Source organism: Muscardinus avellanarius (genome assembly GCF_963383645.1).
Source record: "Muscardinus avellanarius genome assembly, chromosome: 3".
Classification (NCBI taxonomy): Eukaryota; Metazoa; Chordata; class Mammalia; order Rodentia; family Gliridae; genus Muscardinus; species Muscardinus avellanarius.
Window position 1 is genome coordinate 69,460,007 of NC_137788.1, and position 26,226 is coordinate 69,486,232.

General features: G+C 36.3%; 1 protein-coding gene across 1 annotated transcript in view; it reads right to left on the bottom strand.

Annotated features, from left to right (window-relative positions):
- The window catches only part of ADGRL4 (adhesion G protein-coupled receptor L4), a gene marked incomplete at both ends in the record, with an annotated part of 121,487 nt that extends 96,726 nt beyond the window's left edge, over nt 1–24,761 (bottom strand). Inside the window, 2 exons of the mRNA XM_080692800.1 lie at nt 22,691–22,840; nt 24,740–24,761. Coding sequence (XP_080548926.1) covers nt 22,691–22,840; nt 24,740–24,761 — 172 coding nt within the window. The remainder of the gene's footprint in view (nt 1–22,690; nt 22,841–24,739) is intronic.
- Between the last annotated feature and the right edge of the window lie 1,465 nt (nt 24,762–26,226).

The window sequence follows — 26,226 nt, forward strand, 5'->3', positions numbered from 1 at the left end:
GGAGTTTCCATCACTAAGTGCCAAGAAATCCTTTTTAACTTTTTAGAAGTCTGTAAAGTTGAGATTCAATCTCAAAAGGATAATTTTTTTATTCTTAATCAAATTCATATTTGGCTTTCCTACTTTTACCTGTCGGAGTTTTCTATATTAGTTTTGTGTTACCACATCAGAATGCCTAAAGAAGGTAACTTCATAAAGAGAAAAGGTTTACTTAGTTTACAGATGTGGGTATTCAAGGGAATGACACCTGCACTGGCTCCGTTCTGGCAAAGGCTCTCCTTACTGCAGTCACATCATGCAGACACCCGTGTATGGGGAAGAACAGACAGTGCCAAACAGAAAGTTAAAGAAAGTCTGAGGTCTTATAATTCCTTCCAGGAAGTTCCCCCATTGATCTCTTCCACTAGGCTCTACCTCGCATTATTGCCCCTCTGGATACCAAGCCCTCAATCACAATGGACCCTTGGGGTAAACAATTTTTAAACTATATTCAAACCACGGCAGTTTCTAAGAGATTACAAACACCATGAGTAAATGTTTGATCCCCTTGAATTGACATAAGTTTAAACATAACTCAGAAATGTTGCTGAACTGAATAAAAATGTCTTCAGATATTTCCACTCATATCTATCCTCGAGATTACACTGAGGACTGCTTGAAAAGTCATGTAAGAGAAGGATCGTGATGGAGAAATTCTAATAATTCCTCTCCACCAGTTCCTGTCAATGAATGCAAGTGATTTCAGCCAGGCACTGAAAATCCTGAGAAGTGCTGTCTCATAAGATTATTCTATGAATCTGTGATTTTACTTAGAGTGTAAGAAACTATCTGGAAGTTGTATAAATCAACTGAGGTGTATGACACCAAATTCCAATCTGTGAAATAACACTGTGGCTGGGAGTGATGACACATGCCTGTAATCCAGGTTCTTGGGAGGCTGAGTCAGAAGGATCAAGGTTAGAGGACAGCCTCAGTAAGTAGTGAGACTCTCTTCAAACTAATGGGACTTCATTTAAAAATAAAAATAATGGACTTCTGGGAAGATGGCGACCGAGAAAAGCGGGGCTTAAGATCCCCGCTAACAACAAATCTCCATTACCACAAAATCAGCACCTTTCATAGCCAGAAAACACCATCACCAGTGAAACAAAAAATCACCAGGCTCCAGAGAGAAAGCGGACTGAGAACAGAGCCACAGAGGAGATAACCGGCCTTGCGACCGAGGACGCGGCAGACGCGGTAGCAGCGCCATACTGCCGGAGGCACCGGCAAATTCACCGGACGGCTACAGCAAGCTGAGGTGAGCCACTGCGGAACAGCTAGGCGGGATTTCTCTGTGCAGAGAACATATAAAGCCCCCAGTGGCCGAGCTCAGCACACGCTGCAGGGATTCAGAGTAGAAATCAAAATCAAGAAAAACGCCAGCCCCATAGCCGAGGGCGTAGCAGCGGCGCCATATTGCCACCGGCGGCAACAGCAGCGAATTCAGCGAGGCCAGTACAGCTACATCTGCATACTCAAGAACAGTGAGTCAAATTGCGGGCCACAGAGGAGAAATCCCAGTACTGTACTCCTTGGGACTTGACCCAGTGGGGGAGTGGCGGTGGCAGAGATATCACACCATAGGAGAACGTGCAACCTGGCACCCCCCACAGTCTAAAGCAGCCTCTATCGACTCTCTGGGTCAGAGACTCTGTGATAAAACCCAGTAAAGGAGTAGTGGGGTCCGAGATACTACTGACTCGAGATCCAGAACACCTTAAGGGAAGTCATAGTGACCCAAGGGAAGAACCCAGAGAAGGCACAAACATCCGAAATCATGGGAAAGAGGAATAATACTGGAGCAATTAATGCCCACAACCCCACAACATCAGAACCCGATAAAACAGAAAATCAGAGATTTCTAGAAGATCAAATCAGGAAAATAACTGTAGAAATAATAGAGGTGCTTTGAAAAGAACTCAGAGAGAGCCAAAAAGAGATAAAGGATGCAATTAATGAAATAAAGGCCTCAATTCAAAGCACAAACAACCGATTAGAACACATGGAAAACAGAATCTCGCTCTTAGAAGATGAGCAATCCAAAAATGAACTCATAGTTTCTAATCTAGAAAAAAATATCCGACAATAGGAATCTGATATTGAAGAAATATGGGCCCATTTTAAAAGAGCTAACCTAAGAATAATTGGAATAGAGGAGGGAAAAGAAAGTGGAGGGAAAAGAAGTAATAGCAGAAAATTTTCCAAACATAGAGCAAGAGGTTGATACACAGGTCCAGGAAACTTATAGAACTCCCTTTAGACAGGATCGGAGAAGAGGATCCCCACGCCACATAATTGTCAAAATGACCAATGTGGAAGCCAAGCAGAGAATCTTAAAGGCAACAAAAACAAAGGGCCAAGTGACATTCAGAGGCAAACCAATTAGAATCACTCCAGACTTCCCAAACCAAGTCATGAGAGCCAGAAGGGCTTGGAGTAACATATTCCAAACTCTGAAAGAAAACAACTTCCAGCCAAAAATTTCCTACCCAGCAAAAATTTCTATCAAATTAGATGGAAAAATTAGAAGCTTCCATGACAAACAGAAACTGAAGGAATTTATGTCTTCAAAACCAGCACTAGAGAAAATACTCAAAGAGATTAACTACAAAGAAGAAATAGGTAACACACACCAGAACCAGAGAAACAAGAGTTTCCATCCAACAGACAATTAAGATTGGTTATCTGTGGAGATTCATTATTTATGTTAGTCTTTTACCTATCTCTAAATGTTATTGTTTGCCTTTATTGTTGTTAATTTTTAGGATTTCTAGTTGGAATATTAATATACCTTCAGATATAGCAATTGGAAATATTTTATCCCATTCTATTAGTAACTGTTAACTCTGTCTACATTGTCTTTGGATATACAATTTTTTTTTATTTTTTAGGGAGTCTGTATACTCCTCTGTTGCCTGTGCCATTGAAATCATAATCAAGAAATCACTGCCAATTTCAATGTTGTGAGGTTTAATGACCCAGATTTTCTCCTAAAAGTTTATAGTCTTAAGATTTATATTTAGGTCTATTATCTATTTTGAGTTAATATTTGTATATGGGATTAGGTAAGGGTCCAATTTTATTCTTTTCCATGTAATTATTATTTTTTAACAATATTTAGTTAAAAGATTATCATTTCCACCACCAAATGTTCGTGGAAACCTTGTCAAAAATAACTTGACAATATAGGGAAGAATTTAGCTCTAGGCTTTTATTTAACTCCAATGGTTTATATATCTGCCTTTAGAATAGTACTACACTGTTTCAATTATTGTAGCTTTATATGGTTTGAAATCAGAAAATATATATCTTCTAGCTTTGTTCTTTTTCAAGATCGTTTTGGGTACCTAGACTCCATATTCCATATTAGGATAGATTTTTTTCTGAAAAATAAATATATAAATATATGATAGTTTCACCTAAAAAATAGAAAAAAATATTCTCTGGTAAGAAAGAAAGCAAAAAGAAATATTGAAATGTTATCTTTAAGTCATCAAAAGCTTGGTATCAGACAAATGAAACTGTTATGTGAGATTATCATTTTTAATTTTAGATAAATTGCCATAATACTAGATGTCAACTACTAAGCCAAGCATGGGAGGGAGGGATAGGGAGAGAATGGGGTGGGGATTGGGTGGGGGCTGACTGGGAAAAGTGTGCATGTATGTCTACAAAAGTATGTATCCTACTATGATGTATGAATACAGTGCACCAATAAAAAAAAGGAAAAAAATAAATAAAAATAAAAATAAAAATAAAATATAGTTGAGGATATAATTCAGATGTAGAATGCCTCTGAGTACATTGTGCCAGTTGTTTAATTCTTCAAGCCTAAAAATAATTTTACCTATCATTTTACCCAGAATAATCTTGCATGAATGATTTGGGAGAAGTTAGTCTCCAGATAGCAAGCATACTTATGATTTACATAGAGCCTTCTACAAAGACATAAAGAATCTCTATCATTAAAAGATGCTTATTAATAAGTAACTTTTTCTGATTCTTTTCCTTTGAACACAGTAAGCCTAATATGCAGCTTAAGAACTAGTAAACTGTTAACAGGTAAGGAAGAGTATCTTCTTATTCCATATGTGTTGAAGTGAACATATGTGTTGCTGTTCGCAGTGTTTGGGAAAAGCAGAAAAGCTTTGCATTATTATGTGTGGAGCGTCAGCCACACAACCTTACTACCCACTGCATCTGGCTTCCTGGGGAAGTAGAAAGAGTGAAACACTTTTGATAAAAATTGATTGACAGATTTACCTTTGGGACAGTTCCCATTTACTGAGGCATTCTTTTATGGCTAGGATTATAATTAAATTCATCTATATCATCTTCTTTACTCCTCAAAAATCATCTTGAGCCAAGCGTGGTGGCGCACGCTTGTAATCCTAGCATTTGGGAGGCTGAGACAGGAGGATCACAGTTCACTGACAGCCTCAGCCACTTAGTGAGTTTCTTTGCAACTCAGTGAGCCCTGTTTCAAAATAAAGAATAAAAAATACAGCAGGAGGTGTAGCTCGGACGTTGAATGCCCCTGGGTTCCATCCCCAGACCCAAAAAAAAAAATCATCTTGATATTGATAAATCTAGTAACATTCAGTAGATGTAAAAAGTAATAAATAGCATAATCAGGTTTTATTTTTTTTTTTTTTTATTTTTTTTTTATTTTTTTTTATTTTTTTTTTTTTTATAATAATCAGGTTTTAAACCTGAGGATGGCTTCCTCAGAGGCCCTCCTACTGATGATGGGGGCCTCTCTTCATGAGGTTTTGCTCAATTTTGCAATCATTAACATTTGATTTCTGAATCTAAAATGCTGAAACTAAAATGATATCTTAGTTTTGAATATTACATTTCAAAATTTTATTTCAAATTATACTAAGTATATCAGGTTTACATTCACTTTTTTTTCTTTTTCTTTTTTTTTCTTTCTTTTTTTTTTTTTTTTGGTGGTACTGGGGTTCCTGGAAGCCCTTCTACCTCCGGGCTACACTCCCAGACCTATTTTATACTTTTTTACTTTTGGAAACAGGGTCTCTTAAACCAGCGGGGCTGGCTTCGAACCAACGCGATCCTCCTGTCTCAGCTTCCCAAGCGCAGGGATTACAAGCCTGCCACCATGCCTGGCTACATTCACTTTTAAATGTTTGGAAGGACAATTTGTTTTTCACTAATAAAGAAACTTACCTGCAAATATTAAAGAATTAGTAGGAGTAGGTTTTTGAATTGCAATTTAAGAATTACTGGAATCTTTTATAAAAAATATGATAATTGATGACAGTTTTTTCTCAATATAAGAATACATTTTGGAGCCAGGCGTGGCGGCGCACGCTTGTAATCCCCGCACTTGGGAGGCAGAGACAGGAGGATCCCGCAGATTCAAAGCCAGCATTGCTGGCTTAAAAGACCCTGTTTCCAAATAAAAATATAATAAATAGGTGTCTGGGAGTGTAGCCCGGAGATAGAAGGGTTTCCAGGAACCCCAGTTCCATCAAAATAATTTTTAAAAATGCAATCTGTACTATGAACTACTTTCTAAAGTGTCTAAAGTGTTGCAAATTCAGATGAACTCTATAATTATTTATTCTTGAACTATCTGATGTTTTTCAAAGGATATGTCAGAAGAGTTTGTTGAATATAAAACAACAATTAATGCCTCTACTGAAAAATTTCTGACATATTTGTCTGGTAATAAACTGAAATTCAAAGTCCAAAGCACATTTAAAAGATCATTCTTCTCCACATGGTATTCCATTATGAAACTGCTGCAATGAACATAACATTAGTTGAACAAACACAGCACTATAATCACGCATCTGGTCTCCTTCCTGCATTGCATATACAACGGAGATTTATTGTACTGTTTCAGTATTCTCAATAGGTTTCTGTGTTTATAAAGGTCCAGAAATAATCCTCAGAACTTATCCTCCATATGGCACCAGTAAACCTGGCATAAGAACCTTTCTGACACAAAGGATATACAACTCTCTTATTTCAGAATAACAAAAATCTGCCACAAATGCAAAACTATCAAGCAAGTGTTAGACCTTCACTTCTATTTAATCTCATCAAAATTGATTTAGTTGTATGCACATGTCAACCTTAATTGTAAAAAATGCAAAAGGACTGCATATTTCTTCCCAATTTTATATAATGTTAAACATAACTTCAGTTATATTCTTAGTATTAATTTTTTTGTGTGTGGTACTGGGGTTCCTGGAAGCCCTTCTACCTCCGGGCTACACTCCCAGACCTATTTTTATGTTTTTATTTGGAAACAGGGTCTCTTACGCCAGCAAGGCTGGCTTTGAACCTGCGCGATCCTCCTGTCTCCGCTTCCCAAGCGCAGGGATTACAAGCGTGCGCCACCACGCCCGGCAAGTATTAAATTTTTTAAAACTCAGGATATGTTCTTGTCTAGCAGAGGGCCAAGAGCACGAGGTCACTTAATAAACATGACCTACATTTTAATTCTGAAGTTACATACGTAAAAGGAGAAAAAAGTGGTGATTTGCATTTTTTCTGGATAATTATTATATAGATAACTAACCTATTAGTCAAGCCCAAAGAATCTTAATAAGAGTATGTATTTTGAAGTTCTTTGTGTAGTTTTTTAAAATTTTACAAGTTATTATATTCTGAAATCCATCCTGTTATGTAAATAGTAGAGTTAATGTCTACTTAATAACCCAGAACTAGAGATGTATAAAGAAATACTGATAAGTATGTATCTACATTCTAACATCTTATAAATTGCATTCCAAATTTAACATCTAATAAAAATTCACATATTTATTTTTCTCAGTATGCTCATCAGTACATACTTTCTTATTTATGAGTTTATAAGCATAATCTTGAAAATATTAAAAAAATAAACTACTACACTTAATCCTTATTATCATTCTTAAATAAATTGAAAGACTACATCATATATATGGTGAGCCACCTAAATATGTTAGTTGCATAAGCCAACTTGCTAGGCAATAAATGGATATTATTTAGCTCCCCTCATCCAGTAGCAAAATGTAGTTTCCTTCCTTATTATGGTAATGAAATGATTAACTTGCAAGTTCAATGTGAAGAAATAATATGGTTCTAAGTATGTATGGCTTCTTTAACCCGTTCAAGACACATTGCCAGATATTTCAATTAATGTATACCAAGGTCACAAAATCAATTTCTTATCAGCCCCAAACACTCATACAGTAAATTTTATTTTCAAACCATAATCTCCAAATTAAATCTGTGTACCTAAAAAATACAGTGCAGAAATTTAGTCATTGAGTTTTCTACCTGATAGCATTCTCACAAATGGCACAAGACTTTGTATGCTATATTTAGCCTACAATGTTTGGCTAGATTTTAATCTTCCTAGAGAAAGTCATTATCTCTTCCCATGGCAAATAAAGGACCAAAGTGTTAATTTTCTCCTTAAAATAAGTACAAGGTTTGAAGAGTTGTGACATCTTGTCTTCCACAATATATTTGGAAATTTTAAAATAATTAAAAGAGGAATCTATGAATCTGTACACTAATTCTAATTTCTTAGTAATGTAAATTATGTATATGAACATAAGATTGAAGAAAATCACATCAATATGGAAAATAGCATTATCTTTCAGTAAATCCCATTTAAAGAAACTTTGCAGGAATTGAGCTTTCTGGCTAACAATACTCAAGATAATAACATTTTTAATGAAAACTCTTTGACTTGAATATAAAATACCTTTGCCTGTTATATTCAGGAGCTGGAGTTTTTCTCTGTATTTCAGTTGTTCTCAACACATTTTTCCTTCTTATATTCTCATTCTTCCACTACCCATAACTATAAATGAAACTATAAGAATTTGATGTTTGTACCTTTAGTGAATGTACCTTACACTTATGCATCTATGATCTAAAATCATTAAGGGATTTACAGTATTTTAATAATCTTGCCTTAATGTTTTAATAGTCAGAAAATCACAATTTTAATCATAGCCAAGTATATTTTTCCACTTACAGGAAACAATCCGAACATTAGATACATCTATGCAAACACTATATAATACACAACATAGTGGTATTATCTCATGCAAATGAGTAACAAATTATAAAAATCTATAGCAACTTCAGATCTTTGGATGAATTTAATATTTGATGGTTGATAAAACATAGGATATAAAATCATATATCACACAGGAAATAGAATATTATCTGAGATAGCCAGGTGTGGAGACAGGTGTGGTGGCACACACTTGTAATCCCCGTGCTTGGGAGCCGGAGACAGGAGGAACGCACAGGTTTGAAGCCAGCCGTGCTGACTTAAGAGACCCTGTTTCCAAATAAAAAGAAGTATAAAATAGGTCTGGGAGTGTAGCCTGGAGGTAGAAGGGTTTCCAGGTACCCCAGTACCATCAAAAAAAAAGAAAAAGAAAAAAAAAAGAAAAATTATCTGAGATAATATAGTTTCTCAAATTATTTTCCTCATATTCTCCTAATCATACAATCTTTTAGTTGATTTTATCACAACTAATTAGAATGAGAGTCCCTCCTAGTATAAAAAAATTAAGGGTAAGATATACTTGTGAAAGAGTATACTTTTTAGATGATGGGGTGTGTCTGTACAGCGCCTAAGGAGATTCGGCCTGAGCGGCCTACGGCCTAAGGCAAAACTTTAAGTAAAGTGATTCAGCAAAAAACGGTCAAGATGGTGCCTGGAGGAAGCTAGGAAGGCGTGGTTTCCCCATTCATTATGGGTGGGGAGACTGAGCAGTTTTTCCCTTTCTACCTTTAAAGGAGCTTCCTGCACACATGAATGGCTCGTGTACTGGCCTGGGATTGGCTGTAAACTACGTACTAGTGATCTTTATCCCGGATAGGCTAGGCTATTTCTCATGGAAATTCCCCTTGTGGCTTGGTGCTATATATAGGACTGCTTGGAGAGAAATAAATGAGATCTCACTTGACTTGACTCCCGGCTCGTGGGTTTGTGTTCGAGTCGTCGGTACTTATCATCTCGTCAATACCCGTCAGCTGTCGGGCTGGATTCCCGACAGTTAGAGTCTCAACCTATCAAGTATTGGGATTACAGGTGTGTGGCATCACACCAGCTCGAAAATGTTTTCCTTATACTCTTTATATAATAATAGCATTAATATGCTCATAAAATGATTTAAAATTCTAGAATTCATTATTTTTCTATATGTGATCATTTATAAATTTTAATCAAATGCAGAGTTTGGTAATAAAATATTTCAATGAAAAATTATAAAAAATGAACTCTTTCACTTTGTACATATTAATAAAAAAGAAAAAACCTCATCTTCAATAGTTTATTAAGGAGTACATACAACTGCATGGAAAGCTTTGTATTTATAAAGATGGTCCATTGGAGAGAGTGGTTAAGTATAAGACAGGTATTTCTGTCAAAATTCTCACTGCTTTAATCCAAAGCACCTGACTATAATCCAAAGCTCCTGACAACACAATTTAGAGGGAAAAATAAAATTTGCTCATAGTCTGGAGATTACAAATATTCAGTCCACATTAGGCTGGGTGAAGTTTTTGGAGTTCCTGTATCACAATGCTAAACTGCTTTCTCATCTCAGAGTCCAGAAAGCGAGGGGAGGGACCATACATAATCCCCAGGGCACATCCCAAGACTCCTCAAAAGCCAGGCCCCGCCTTCAACATGGCTACCTTGCCTTCATGAGATCCAGGGGAACATTCTCAATCTAAACCATAAAAACATATTATGAATAATACAGAGGCTAGATGCCTTTTTTGTAACTAAAGGATAAAACAATAAAGTTAAGTATGAGTAAGAGTAAAATTTTCAGTTTTCTTGCCAATTATGTCACACTTCCTAAAACTTTTGGGAAGGGCATATTGATACAAAAGATTTAAAAAGAAAGAATATAGGCAAAGTGATTCTTGGACCTTCTAAAGAGAAGGATCAAGGTGCCTCAAAAATAGACCATCACAGAAGCCAGGTGTGGTGGTGCACTGTAATCCCAGCGTTCTGGAAGTTGAGACCAGAGGATTGCAGTGCATCAACAGCCTCAGCTACTTAGCAAGGCCCTCTCAGTGAGACCCTGTTTAAAAAAAAAAAAACACATAAGCTGGGCATGGTGGCGCATGCTTGTAATCCCAGGATTCAGGAGGCTGAAACTGGAGGAAGAGGGTTCTTAGCCAGCCTCAAGTACTTAGTGAGATCCTCTGCAATTTAGTGAGACCCTGTTTCAAAATAAAAAAAATAAAAAATAGGACAGGGGATGTAGCTCAGAGGTCAAATGCCCCTGGGTTCTATCCCTATATATATATAATCTAAAAGACTAAAATATAGGGCTGGGGTGTAGCTCGAAGGTAGAATGCCCCTGGGTTCCATCCCCAGTATTGAAAAAAAAAAAACACATCACAAAGCATTAATACCAATATCACAAATTGAAAATGTCTTTGAATATAATGCTTTCTAATTCATGAAAATCTTCTGTAAAGCGGTAATTTTGGTCATTTAAAATTCAGACTTGTATAATTAATGACTCAAAATGAAGTAGAACAATAGAGATATTATGGAGCTAACCAGAGTAATACATACCAATATAATATTAACTTTGATTATTTAAGATAATTTTCATCTGAGTATACTGGATGTTTTTTATTTATAGTAAAATATTTGGGGTGAGACTACATTGAAGGTTATCCTGCTATACAGGGCATTTCTCTAGTACTAGGGATTGAACCCATAGGCATTCTACTTCTGTACTAGATACCTATCCCTATTTTATTTTTTATTTGAAAACAGGATATTACTAGGTTGTTGAGGATGGCCTCAAATCTATAATCCTCCTGTTTCAGCTTTCCAAGTAGTGGGTTACAGATATGTACCACCCCACTCAGCTGTATACCAGCTTTTTAAATTGTGTAAAATTCAACCAAAGCTACATGTCTGATTCATGCAATAAATACTGATTCATGCAGTAAAACCAATCTCAATGTGTTAATAAACTTCGTATAGGCAAAGGATAATAAGTATGGTGCAGAACCATAAAGGGCAGTAGCATTTTATATATTAGGATCCAAGGTATTTTGATAGTTTCCAAGGGTACAAACCAAAATAAGAACTAGGCATTGCTGGGACCCCCAGTCACTTTTGAAAAGCTGGCATACCTTACTAAAACATATTTAAATAAAATTAATTGATGTTTATATACAAAATTGCCTACGCCAATCTCAATATCATGTAGGAGGGAGGGGAGGTAGTGGGGTAGGCTTTAGGGGGAAGCTAAGTGCTGTGTATATGTATGTCTCTGTCACACTGAATTTCATTATAATATGTGATTACAGTGTACCAATAAAATATATTGAAATAAATAAAATAAAAGTAAAATGAAATTATTAAGAGAACATGTAAATATGATTATTTATAGTAGAAATCAAAACAGTTCTTGCAAAAATTATATGAGAGTTGTGTCTTAAACAAGAAGTCTCAGCTTATAATATTTGCAATATTGAAAGAGTCCAGTTAGTTTTTGCTCTGAGCTCACACAAAATTGATCATTTTGTTCCAGTTACTGAGCCTAATGCAAAGACATTTTGATGTCTGGCACTATGTATCATTCTAAAATAGGGAAATTTGGCTAGAGGTTCCTTCCTACCTGAGAGGACTTGCTCCTTTAATCAATTCCACTCTAGCCATCCTTGGCCATAAACACTCACTCAGCAAAGTCCTTTTGGGATTGAAACACAAGGACATATTCTATTATGTAGAATTTGTTTCAATTTTTAGTTATATGGTAATTATAACATCACTTGATTCACAATCCTCCTGTCCCCCAAATGGGTATATACGTTTTATTGAAAGGGATACTCTAAATTGTATATACAACAGTGACTACAATTTCCAGATATAAGAGCAAATATATAAATCATGGATTTATATCTTTTTATTTGTTTTTAATTGTCTGAATGACCCTAATATAGTGCTTCTCTCTCTGATGAAATTATACTTGACATCTTATATTTTGGCTTTAGGATACAGGAGTTTAGCGTTGTGATGTAGGAGCTCTTTGAAGTTTGATCCAGAAGTTCCTTTGAAGGGAGGAATCCACCGGAGTAAATGAAAAGGTTTTATTTATGTTCCAACCTTTACTGATTTGTAACACCTACCTATTAATACTGGAAGAACTCTGAGATCTCATTCTGGCTCAGCAGGAAGGAGAGACATGATTTGCCTTGGTCATAAGTGGGGAGGAGAGGAGGTCAAGGAGTAGATAAAAGCAATTGTCATGCCAGCTACAGATATCAGAGTTGAAAAGAACAGAGGAGATTGCAGATGATTGTATTATTGAACCACAAAAGTTATAAGCATACCGAAAAAATAGAAACAATCTTGAGGTCAATCAAGTGGAACTCTACTTCTTTTCTCATAATACACTATTTCCTGGTTAATAGAAGGTATGGATTCTATTTTCCTATTAATGATATTATCATGTAAAAAATTAAAGGCAAATCATACAATCAGAGAATACATTAACTATTGACTTGTCTAATCTTTGAGATAAAGCAGAGGAGGAATTTGAGAATGGTATGTTCCCAGATAATGGAACAGATAACAAAAGGATGAAAGTAGGAATTATAAAAAAAAAAAAAAGCAGACTGTACTGAGCTGATATGCTCAGAGTATCTCGGCTCCTGCAGTCCAGGTGTAGTCTTCATTGATGTACAGATAAATTTTATATTTGTAGTTTCTCTATACTATATATTAGCCATGCTTGAAAGATAGGAAAACATTTTAGTTATCTTTGTCTTTGCTGTGTCCCAAATAGCTGATGATCACAAGTTAGAGGAGGAAAGATTTATCTCGCTAACTTTCAGAGATTCAGTCCATAGTCTGCAGGCTTCAATGCAAAAACATCACGGTGAGGGAATGGAGGAAGAAGAAAGCTGCTCAACTCATGGCAACTGGAAGCAGAGAGAGCAGCAGTGAGAAAGAAGGGCCATATATAGTTACCAAGGCCATGCCCCCAGTGACGCATCTCCTGCAGGAATGCCCCACCTGTGCACCTTCATGTATTGGGAATCATGCTTTCAACACACATATTTTCAACATGTACATAGAATATTCCAAAACTAAACCGTAACAGAAACCAAGAATAGGAGACTAGCCTCAGTCTTTTGGTGATCTTTAAGCACTGTTTTCTTTCTTTCTTTTCTTTTTTTTTTAGCTATTTTTTAATGTTCAAATGGATTTATTTATTTATTATTTATTTATTTATTTATTTAGGTGGTACTGGGGTTCCTGGAAGCCCTTCTACCTCCGGGTTACACTCCCAGACCTATTTTGTACTTTTTTATTTTTGGAAACAGGGTCTCTTAAGCCAGCGGGACTGGCTTCAAACCTGCGCAATCCTCCTGTCTCCACCTCCCAAGCCCAGGGATTACAAGCATGCGCCACCACACCCGGCCTAAGCACTACTTTCAATGTTGATAATTTTACCAGCTATTGTCTTGATACCTATTGTTACAAAAAGAAAAGAACAAGGAGAAAATGGAGGTGCAGAAGGTGGAGCAGCACAGAGGTTTTGTGATTTAGCAAGGTAGAATTTTATGATTTGATTTTTTGAGTGCAATAGCTCTTTTGTACATTGAAGCCTACTTTATTTTTTTGTTTGGATGAACTTTTTTTCAGAATTTCTTTGAACACATAAATTAGACTTTTTTCTTCAACCTCTTTTCTCTTCCTAAAATATCTTTTTTGAGGGCGATTGTTTTTATTCATTTTTGTTTTATTGGTTTTTCTTTGGTGACTGGTTCTGCTAAATTAATGTTAATTATCACCAGTATCTTGCCCCATGTTTTTCTTGCAAGATATTACTACATCTTTAGAACAGGAGAATTTAGAGCTCTTTGTATATAGTGGGGGGGAGAGGTAGCAATTTTCAGGCATTATTGCAGGATGCATAGATGGGAGATGGGGAGAAGATGGAAAGGAGGTAGCTATTTTCACTGTCAGGAATTCCTTCCTAGCAGATTGCCAAGTCCAGAGTATTTGTGTCACTTTATATGGGGCCAAGAAAACAATGGGGAACAGAAAGCCTGATCTATGTAGGCTCCTTAAAATAATGTTTGAGTCGATCACCTAGGTTTCTCTTCTATTTCGAGGAGGAGGATGAAGTGGCAGCACCATGAGAAAAAACTCATCATCTTTGCTGCATCTCCTCTGTGTGCACTGGGCTGCCCGTGTTGGCGGCTCTGGACTCTGCTTTGAGAAGTCTTTAGTTTGTGGACCTCCCATAGCTCCACTCTGGTTTCACCACTTTTGTTGTCAATTCATCTGGCTTAACGGAAATGGAAATGGACCCACAGTAGTTAAATGCTTGTGCATCTATGAGTGTTATCAAGATATTAAAACTTACAGAGTTTTTACTTGTCTGCACTTACTGTTATATCACAAGTTATTGGAATCAATCATTTTGACAAGGTTAAGGGGTAAGGAAAAAGCAGATAGGGAGGGGGTAGGACCCAAGAAACTCATTTTTATCTTAATGAGATTTAATTTCCTTATTTAGAGACATACCTCAGAGAGTAGTTTGAATATTATGTGAAGTAATTTTTTAATATGCATTTTTCTAGCAAATTATTTAATCTATAAATTGGGGATAATAATGGCTCTCACTGCAGAGAAGAGTTGTGAGGATTAAATTCATAAGACAAGTAAAGTATTCAGTATGTAGCTCAAAGAAAGCACTAAAATAAACAGCTATATATTAGCTTTTTGTTATTAAGCTGTAAATTTGAAACATACTTGTTCAGGCATTAAGGATACTGAATCAGAAAGAAGAGAAATAATAGAGAAATAAATAAATAAATAAATAAATAAATAAATAGATGGTATTTTTTCTAAATTAACCAGGAGTTGGCTATGAAGTAAGTGTGCTGATGCTCGGTGAGGCTGACCGTGGATAAATGACAGTCCCAGAACAAAGAAAAGGATCACAGGTTTCAGATCGGCATCAGCAATTTAGTAAAGTTCTCAGTGATCTAGTGAAATCCTGTTTTTATTTATTTTATTTTTTTATTTTTATTATTTTATTTTTTGTTTTGGTGGTACTGGGGTTCCTGGAAACCCCTCTACCTCCGGGATACACTCCCAGACCTATTTTTTTTTTTTTGAAACAGGGTCTCTTAAGCCAGCGAGGCTGGCTTTGAACCAGTGCAATCCTCCTGTGAAATCCTGTTTTCAAAACAAAAAATAAAAAGGGCTGGAGGTGTAGCTTGGGGATAGAATGCCTCTGGGTTCAGCCTCACTTCCAAAAAAGAGGTATACAAATTCCATATTTAGAGCATAATTTTCATTTAATTTGAATTTTTCTAGCAGTTCCTCAAGCTATGGCAGAGAACATGTAATATGGTATACCTACTATGTTCACTTTGCATACAAAATGGCAACTAATTATAGTAAAACCATATAAAATGTTTATGTCACTGATGTTTTCTCATCAGCACTTATTATATGACGTGTCTATGGCTATAATTATTAATTTATTCATCTCATATTTAAACTAAAATAAAACCAGAAAATTATATTTTCACTTGGAAAAATGTCAACACTCTAATATCGACTCAGATACTCTTTCTTGTGATAAGTAGAAAATATACTGAGAAGTCTTATTAGGATTTATTTAACACAGAAATTTGAATGATTTTTGATTACTGCAATTATAACTCAGAAGATATGTGTTCATTTTTACTCATTGGCTTCATTTGCTATGCTGTCAGTTACCTAATATTACTTTTCTGGTTCTTAACATTCAATGACTCCATCTAGGTAATTTGAAAATAATTAAAAATAAAGTTTCTATGTGATAAGAAATTTTCATGATGTTTCATTATTGGTTATTTGGGATAATCTAAAAGGAAAAATACAAAATCATGTGTTCATAATAAACTCTTCTTAAAAATCTCAAAATATTTCTTATATGTATCTCAAATATCATAGTTTTTCCAAGAAATAAATACCATAGAATGACTCGGAAAAACAATTCCTGAAACTTAGTCTGCAAAACTGACATTGAAAAGTCAAATCAGAAAAGTTTTGGGTTTTATAACTAAAACCAATTGATCAGCAAAGCTTAAAATATTCAAGCTTTTTTTCCCTTTCTTCTTTTCAAACAATTAGCCTAAAGAAAAATTTGCAGTGGTGTATTGTTTCATTTTTATCTTCCAGGACATTGATGAAGTTTCCAATTTTTATGGAGTAGACATTTTTGAGTGAGTTCCAGTAATTATTGTGGTAGATTCCGTCCTCTCTGTTGTGTAGCCCTTCTTGTGAACAGAGAGAAGAGGTCAGACTCCTATTACAAAGAAAAAGGACTTCTGAAATTGTCAAAGCTATTTTATTCATTTGGATAAAGTTCACAGAAATAACATAGTTCAGAATGTAAGCCTCAAGTTAATTTAGACTGCCATTTCTTAAATAGTTTACATTTTCCCTTCAACAAAGAAACCCCAAGGAAATATAAAACTCACTTTAGAGAAATCTGATAGACAACTACCTGGAAGTACATCAGAGCTCCTAGTTTTCTAAATTGTTAGTAGGATTCATTCATCTAAGAAGTCTTTCTGAAGTATGTAAAATAAATTTAGCAAAAATATTGTTTTCCCCCAAATATAGATATACATATATATGTATATATAAGTAAACATGTATGTATCTTATGTACATGATTACATATATATATATATATATATATATATATATATATATACACACACATTCACACACACACACACACACAAACACATATATCTCTGGAGAAAACAATATTTTATATATATGTACTGGAGATACACATATAATGTATGCAAATATATTTATATATGTATTTTTATTTATCTATTTATGTATGTATATATGTATGCATGTATGCATGTACTGTACTGGGGATTGAACCCCAGTACCTTTGAACTTCTCCCTTAACTCTTTTTATTTTGAAACAAGATTTACTAATATGCTGAAATCTTGCTAAATTGCTGAGGTTGACCGAAAACCTATAATCCTCCTATTTCACTCTTCCAAGTATTGAGAATACAGGTGTATCTTATGACAACTGGTTTTCCAAAGACGTTTATTGACATATACTGATATGAAACAAGATAGGTGTGTAATGTTATTGAGATATTTATTTCCAATTCAAAAATTCTTTAAATATTATCTAAAACTCAAGAGCCACTTCCTTCTAAGGGCTGTAGTTTAAAAAAAAAGAAAAAAGAAGAATTAAAAAACAAAAGGAGAGAGAAGGAGAAAAAGAACAAAAGAGGAAAAATGGAAGAAAGAAAGGAAGTGCTGGCCTATGTGCTGCTTAACTCTGTACTACTTGGGTTTTGGTGCCACAGACAAGTATCTAATAATAATAGATGTAATGAATATAATAGGACAAGAAAAGTTTCACATGAACTATCAGAGGAGCTGACAGTGCCTGGTGAGAACTGAAAGCAAATATCAAGGCCACAACCATTATTTGAGCAAGCCTTTAGAGGTCTGGAACCAGTTCTGATCCACTCTACAATTTAGGTACATAAGTCCCTAGGAGTTACAACTCTATACAATTTAAAGGTGATGTGTGAACTGCAACCTATCACACGAGGTCAGATGTGAAGTTCCACACATGTGGCATCATGTTGGCACTCAAAATGTTTGGATTTTGGAGCTTTCTGATTTTGGATCTGGGGACTAGGAATGCTCAACCTGTCTGCATCTATCATAGTTAAATGAAAGCATCCTAGAAATGTGTCTCAAAGATTGGCTGTTAAGAGTTATTTTTCTATTTATGTTCCTATTGGGGAAATGGTGATGTCACTAAATATTTTTAAACTTCACATTATTATTTGTGAACATGGTATAGATGGTATTGCTTACTGTGTTAACTGATGCGCAGACAAACATCACACATCCACACACCCACATTTGACATTCCTTGCATCTATTCTGATGACAATTGCTGAGCACCCTTTTCATTACCCAGAAATAAGCTAGTGGGGAAGCAGTTAGTTGTCCATAACACTTAACATTTATTTCTTTTTTATTTTTATTTTTTGGTGGTACTGGAGGTAGAACCCAGAGGCCTTCTACCTCTGGGCTATACTCTCAGACTTTTTTTATATTTTATTTGGAAACAGGGTCTCACTAAGTTGCTGAGAGCCTCACTAAGTAGCTGAGGCTGGCTTCGAACCTGTGCGATCCTCTTGTCTCAGCCTCCCAAGCGCGGGGATTACATGCGTGTGCCACCACGCCCGGCTCAACACTTACATTTCAGCTCAGGGAGAATTATGCTAATGCATTACTTAATTTAATACCTCTGCTGCATTCTGACTCCATAGGCTATTTCTTTTTTACTGTTAAAACTTTTTTACTGTTAAAACTTTTTTTACTGTTATAACTTCAGTGACATCGTTTGCCCTGCCTTTCTAGTGTCATAGTGCTTTCTTCTAATTGAGTTCTACAAGCATATATATGGCGATTAGATATTGATTCAAAACTGCTTGTTAGACAACATGTGTCCCCCTGAGGGTAGGCACCACCAAGATTTCTTTATTTTCTTTGTGATGCAGTTTCCTAGTAGTTATGTTTCAAATTGTTTTATACATGTATACCAACTCTCAATTGCATCCTTCCTGGCTCTTCCTATTCTCACCTGGGGCAACTGCTTCTCTCATTCCAATTCCATGAAATGAAACCCCCAACAACACAGCAGCACTTAGTAAGTTTATCTGAGAGTGGGGGACTATTTTACATCCATCCTAGACCCACAAATGCACTGGACTGGATGCTTCTGCTCCTGCTTCTAACTTCTCATAGCTTAGTTTACACCAAAGAATATCAGGGTTAAGTTGTGGGGAAATAACCCCAAATAAATAAATGTCTAATATTGTGATTTAAATGTACAAAAATATTCTTTCAAAACCTTTCCAACTATCTCTCTCCCTATTTGCTTTTAACACTTTTCTAATTACTTGGGGGATGAGGGATCTCTCAGTTGCTCCATTTATAATAGTGATACACCAAGGGGAAACCAAACATGTGCTGAAAACCTAAAGTATAGAAATAGTAATATGTTTCAAAAATAAATATCCTGTTTCAGTCTTATCTTCAACAATTTCAAAAGCCTTCAAATGTACCCCAAAATTTCTATACAAACTTCTCAAACTTCCTTTCTTTACTTTTTTTTTTTTTTTTTTTTGTATGTGTAAGTTTGTGGTACTGGAGCTTTACCCCGGAGTATTCTACCCTTTCGTTATACTCCCAGCCCGACCTCATTTATTTATTTTTTTTATTTTGAATAAGGCCTAACTAAGTTTCTTGGGTTGGCTGTGAATCTGCAATCCTCTTGTCTCAGCCTACCAAATACTGGGATTACAGGTGTGAGCCACCCCATCCAAGTCAACTCCTTTCTTAAAATACTTTCAATCACCAGCAAAAAAACAAATATTCAAACAAACTCCCATTGATATCTCAATAAAACCTAATATACATAATTTGTCATGTAACTCAGCTACTTATTACCCAACAATGATTCTTTTTGTCAATAGAATAAAGCCCAGATCTTTGACAGACTAACTGATCCCTTAGCCAATATGTATGTCTTGTGACATAAAGCCTGCCGGAATAACTTGGAGCTTCATAAAAATATTGCACATGTTTGAATTCTAGGCATTGGTTACTGTTGATTCCTTTTTCCTGCCTTCTCTTTGCCACTCTGTGAATCTTGAAAACTCCTATTAGTTACTCATTTCTCAACTTAGATACCACTTCCACTTGTAAAACTCTGCAGTTGACTGTGCACCTCACATTTACCTCTCTTCACACCTGTGATCGTATCACCTATCCATTAATATAGCTAACTACCTAACCATAATATCTACTTAGCCATTAACACAGCTCCCTAAGTGTCCCGTGGCATACATACATTAGGAGTCGAAGCTAATTTTCACTTGTGACTTCAATCCAAGGGCATAGGAGCCTGTTGTCAAATAATTAAGAATATTGCCAGTAGAATCAGAAAGGCTTGGATTAAAATATTAATTCCATCATTTATTTGTTGTATCACTTGAGTCGTTCATCTGCCTTTTAAAGGCTATTTTCTGAGATAAAATAAGAATAATAACAGAGAAGGTGCGGCACTAACCTGGGACTCGGTGTACAGTAGTCATTTAAATAACGATGAAAAATTTTTGCAATAGAAGATGATTAGGTAAAACAAGTTTACTACTATTAATACTTATTTCTTTGGAACCATGTGAATACGACTTGTTCAAAAGTAGCTCTTATACATTTAATGAGACTGAGTTTTTACCATAACATTCATTTGATACCTCTGAGAAGGCAAAATTTTATAATCATGATGGTGATAATACTAAAAAGAAAACAACTTTTATTTCTAAAGAAGTAGGAGTCATCTGTAACTAAACTCCTATCTAGACATTTTATTGACTTAATATTAATTTTGAAAAAAATAAGAAAAATCAAGAATGTTTTAAGAGATGAAAAAGCCAAGAAAAGAGTTTACAAATCCAAAGTATAACCTAGTCAGAAATTGAGTATACTTTTTTTATTCTAAAAAGCATATTAATATACCTACTGAAAAATATGTCTAAAGTTTGTCAATGAATTAAGAAGAGGTAAAAAATAAAAATCAGTTTAAACAGTTTTGAGAAGACTTCACAAACCTTAGATAATAAATATTAAAACAACTGAATATTCTACTTAGAAAAGGGATTTTGATTAACATGAAATAAAGAGAAAAATGATTTCAATCACAATTTTTTTTTTCTGAGTGCAAAGAAATTGCAGGCCAAAGATCTTGATGTCTCTCCCCTCTTCGCCAATGGAAAATATTTTCTGAATTGGCTATTGACTTATGCAGCAACAGGGGAGGGGAGAGATAACTGTATTGAATAACAGAAGACATGTTTTTAAAAGAAATAATTAAAAACATGATTATTAGCTGTTTGGTTGCTGAAGATCCAAATTGTTTAAATTCATTGATGTTAATGATGAAAATCACAGAAGTTGGAAAGTATCTAAATAACAAAAAGGCAAAGCTGCTTCTGAAGTGCTGGGGTAGTTTGTGATGATCAGAGGAACAGCTCACTAACATATTTGTTGCAATATTCTGAAGGTCACTCAGCTATCAACTTACCATAATGCCATTCAATTAAATACACAATAAAAATCCATGATTATTTATGTAAAGAATTTTGTCATGCTTGTAGAATATTATATTATAAATTCTGGCTGTACATAAAAACAAATGCCTGATCTAATGCACCATTAAGCAAACTATAGTGTTGCTGTACATATTTTTTAAACATTAAATAATTATGATGTGGTTCGGTCTTACTATATATTGCATATTTAATCTTTTTAAGAGCCAATCAAATTGAATCATGAGACAAAACTTGGCTATGTTATAAGCAACCCATGCAATATTAAAAATGTACAATATTCTGGTTTAATTAGAAGAAGTCCATATTATCTTAAATACTTTTAGGAGTGTAATACCACACAGCTGTAATTTGAACTTGCCATTTAATTATATTTTAAACCTAATTTATAGGACCCCACTCCCATCTCTCTCTCCCTCTCCCTCTCTCTCTCTCTCTCTCTCTCTCTCTCTCTCTCTCTCTCTCTCTCTTTCTCTCTCTCTCTCAGAACATTGACCTAGTTAAAACTAAATTTTACTGAAAATGAAAGAGAATAAAGATTTAGTGTGTCTTGAGGAGAGAAAAGTGTTGTTGCTGCTTGAAACCATAGACAAAAATTCACCTAAATTTGATTATTGGGTAGTGTTTATCAAGTCAATGGGCAAAACTGCGCCCTCAGAGAACCCTTTCTAATTTTCTATCAATCTCTGGCACTTAACCTTAAATTTCTATGAACAGAATCTACTTTAAAAAATGTTTCAAAATTCCCTCCCCCCCTCTCCTTCCCTCCCTCTCCCTTTTCTACAGTAGGCTATGCTTAAGAAAACCTCAGATCTCTTAATGTCATCCTCAAATGTAGGTAATCAAATACTAGAAAGGTCTCTATTCACCACACATGCCAATGCGTGGACCCAACTGCATACACCCTACACTCTTGTGCTCTCAGGCTCTTGACTCTGCTCTTAACACCTGGATTTCCCAGCTTAAGAGCAGTCTTTTTGCTTTTTTCTTTGTGGTACTGGGGGTGGAACCCAGAGGCTTTCTACATCCAGGCTACACTCCCAGACCTATTTTATATTTTATTTGGAAACAGAGTCTCTCTAAATTGCTGAGAGCCTCACTAACTAGCTGAGGCTGGCTTCGAACCTGTGCGATCTTCCTGTCTCAGCCTCCCAAGTGGGAGGATTGTAAGCGTGCACCACCACGCCCAGCTCTAAGATCAGTCTTTAATATCCACACCCAAAGTAAGATTTATACAGTCATTCAAAATCAATAATAAAGTAGAAGTTTTGACATAAGAAGTTCAAACTTGTTCAGTTAATTAAGCTTTTTTCTTCCCCATTAGCACCCAGTCTATCAGTGTAAGCTCAAACAAGTTCATTTCTGGAGGACAGAAAAGCAATCACATCACAATTGAATATTGCAATAAAATTCAAAAGAAATTATAAAAGTTGCCTACCTTCGCAGATTGTGACACCATTTCCTGAAAATCCCAGATTGCAGTAGCAGGCTTCCACTCCATTGCGTACTTCACATTTTGCGTTTGGGAGACAGGGCGTCTTGGCGCAATTTTGAGTATAGCAACAATTCAACAAAGTGGAAACGCCCACTAGGTAAAATAGAAAAATACGTGTTTTTTTTTTTTTTTTTGCAAACAAACAAGAAAAGCATAACCTCTTGCATTGTTGAGCTAATGATAATATGTAAATTTGCATTTAGCAAATGTAAATACTCCTCTTTTTATCCACTTATATCAATGGATTATAAAAATAGTCCAAGGAACCATTTAGCTAAATAATAGCACAAAAGCAGCTAAGCAAAATGATTAAGGTCTTTTTTTTAATTTCAGCACTTACTATGTAAATCTCAGCAAAACTAAAATATATTAGTATGGCTGTATAATAAAAAATCATATTTCCAGATAATTATACCATTATGATCCAATATCACCATTCACTCTGAGGTGATTACTTTTTTTTTTTTTTTTTTTGGCGGGTCTGGGGATGAAACCCAGGGGCATTCTACCTCTGAGCTACACCCCCTGCCCTATTTTTTTATTCTTTATTTTGAAACAGGGTGTCGCTATTTTACAGAGGGCTTCACTAAATAGCTGAGGCTGTCTGAGAACTATGATCCGCCAGTCTCATCCTCCTGAATGCTGGGATTACAAGCATTGGCGGTGATATACTCTGTTTCAAAATAAAGAATAAAAAATAGGACAGAGGCCAGGCGTGGTGGTGTACGCTTGTAATCCCTGCACTTGGGAGGCTGAGACAGGAGGATCCCGCAGGTTCAAAGCCAGCCTCTGCTGGCTTAAGAGACCCTGTTTTCAAATAAAATATAGCCCCGAGGTAGAAGGCGCCTGGGTTCCATCCCCAGTACCACCAAAAATAAATAAATAAATAAATAAAAAGGACAGAGGGTGTAGCTCAGAGGTCGAATGTCCCTGGGTTCCATCCCCAGACCCGAAAAAAAAAAAAAAAAAGGTAACTACATGATAAAGCAACTTCCCTCTAAGAAAATTTAAAGAAAACTACTTCAAATCCAAATACGTATTAAGATTATATCTTAACCTTTAGGACAAATGCCCCTGCTATTCTCCCCTCCCCCACCCCAAGTTCTAGTGATTGTAAATAAATTCTGCTTTTGTTCATAAGAAATTGTTTTACATTTTCTTGTGTAAGAGGAAATTACACCAAAATTCAACACAGTGTTCAAAGATTGATCTTTCAGAAATGGAATTGCACAAATACGACCAATAAAAATAAGTCATAGAACAGGACATTATTTCAATGTTATTGAAAACAAACTTGGAAATGATATCTTTGTGAACTGTTAGGAAAAGATAAGAAAAAGCATACATAGGATGTCCCTGCCCCCTTTTTTTCTATCATTGTTGTTCTGGGCTTCTCAAGAGAAGGCTTGAGGATGAACAGTTATGAATCATGAAGTCATTGTCCTGCAGTCAACTGAGATAAATTGTCCTTATCTAGTACCAAGAGATTCTTAAACATTCGGTTCTAAATCCCAGCCCCACGTAGGGCTGGAGATACTGTCTTAACCAGAATTAATTCACCTTCAGAGGTGTAATTTATTTTGTTTCAGTACAGCATCATCAAATGGTATTTTAAATGAACCAGAAATCTGGGCAGGGAATACTCTTAAAATGTTAGGAAGCCTCTCACAAGTCTTAATGGCTTGGATTTCCCAAGTTTCTTGGGGGGGGGGGTGATGAGAAGAAAGGTCAAAGCCTGAGACTTTGAGAACTTTGGGGACTTTGCCAAGAAGAATAAAAAGTTTCAGATCCCGGGCTTTGAATATCAAACTTCGGAGTTGAAAGGCCAAGGAGAAAAACATTCTGGGAAGTCCTGCATCACGTCTCCAAGATTTTGCCAAATGCACTTGCCTTGTGAACTTCACCTTGTAAAAAGGACCCTCCCCTCCCCACCCCCCAAAACCCCAGTTTCCTACAAGTGAGGACCGACCTGCGCGGGCCGGGCGCACTCACCTAGCAGCGGGAGGAGTCTCATTGGCGGTGGCCGCGGTGGTGGCGGTGGCTGTGGCTGGCGGTGCGGCTGGGATCCCGATGGCCGGGCGGGCGCGGCAGGGTCCCGCTCCATCCCGTGACGCACAGGCTTCCTCCGGACACTTTCCGGCCTCCTTTGTGTGAGGGTGTGTGTCAAGCCCTAGTCCGCCGGCCACGTCCGGCCTCTGGACCTTTACCCCAGGCCACCTGGGCCCCATTCCCTGCCTGGTGGCTACAGCCCCCCTCCCCAGCAAGATTACAGAGCCCCAGGGAACTATTTTTGCCCCCAGAGCAGTTCTGAGAGCCTCCTGTCCTCAAAGCTTGCTGCGCAGTGGTCAAAGATATCTGAGACCCATGGAGAGAGTAGAGAGCAGAACCAAAAAGGTTTGAGGGGTCCTCTCTGTAACCTAAATTCCAGGAGACAATCTTTCTCTATTTACTAATTCGTTCCCATAATAAACAATGGGCCAAGAAGACCTGGGTCCCTGATACCTTGCTGGGACTCAGAGTTCCAGGATGTAAAGATTAGAATTGTCCTTAAAATGACCTGTAGAAATTTTTTTTAAAACAGCCAAAGGCGGGGGGGGGGGGGGGGGGGGGGGGGGGGGGGGGGCTAAGATTCAAGAATTAAATAGCTCTGGAAGTTCAAAAGGCTGTTTGCTATTTATTTTCAAATCCAATCTCTTGTAAAATTCCCTGTACCCTTCTCCTTACCCCAGAACAATTTGTGCATCAATATGGTTTTCCTTTTACATGTTCCTGTATGACTTGATTATATATAAAAAAAAGATCACCCTGGGTGAAACAGAAATGAAAAATTAACTAGCTGGCAAAATATAATGACAAAAAGCTGATCAATGGTTGTCAGAAGCTAGGATGGACTGGGAACTGGGTGTAGAAATGTGGGGGTAGTGGTAATAGTCTGTAGTTAGATTGAGATGGTGGTTGCATGAGTACATCCATTTGTCAAAAGTCATCAAATTGTAAACTTAAAATTGGTATATCGCATGCCTAAGTTAAAAACATAAATTGCATGTAAATTTTTAAAAGGTAACTTAAAGAAATGAGTGATGTTTATTCCAATTGCACAAGCCATTTTATCTTGAAACAGTTGGGCACAAACAACTTCGAAATATCCCAGTTTAATTTATCAGATGTCTACTGTGAATCTACATCGTATAGGGCATCCTCAAAAAGAAGAAGAGCTGTAGCCCTAGACTCCATGGAATTTAAAGACTCATGGGGCGCCAGGCGTGATGGCGCACACTCGTAATCCCAGCGCTTGGGAGGCAGAGACAGAAGGATCGCGCAGGTTCGAAGCCAGGCGCGCCCGCTGGCTTAGGAGACCCTGTTTCCAAATAAAAATGTAAAAATAGGTCTGGGAGTGTAGCCCGGAGGTAGAAGGGCTTCCAGGAACCCCAGTACCACAAAAAAATAAATAAAGACTCATCGGGCAACAAGCAAAATAA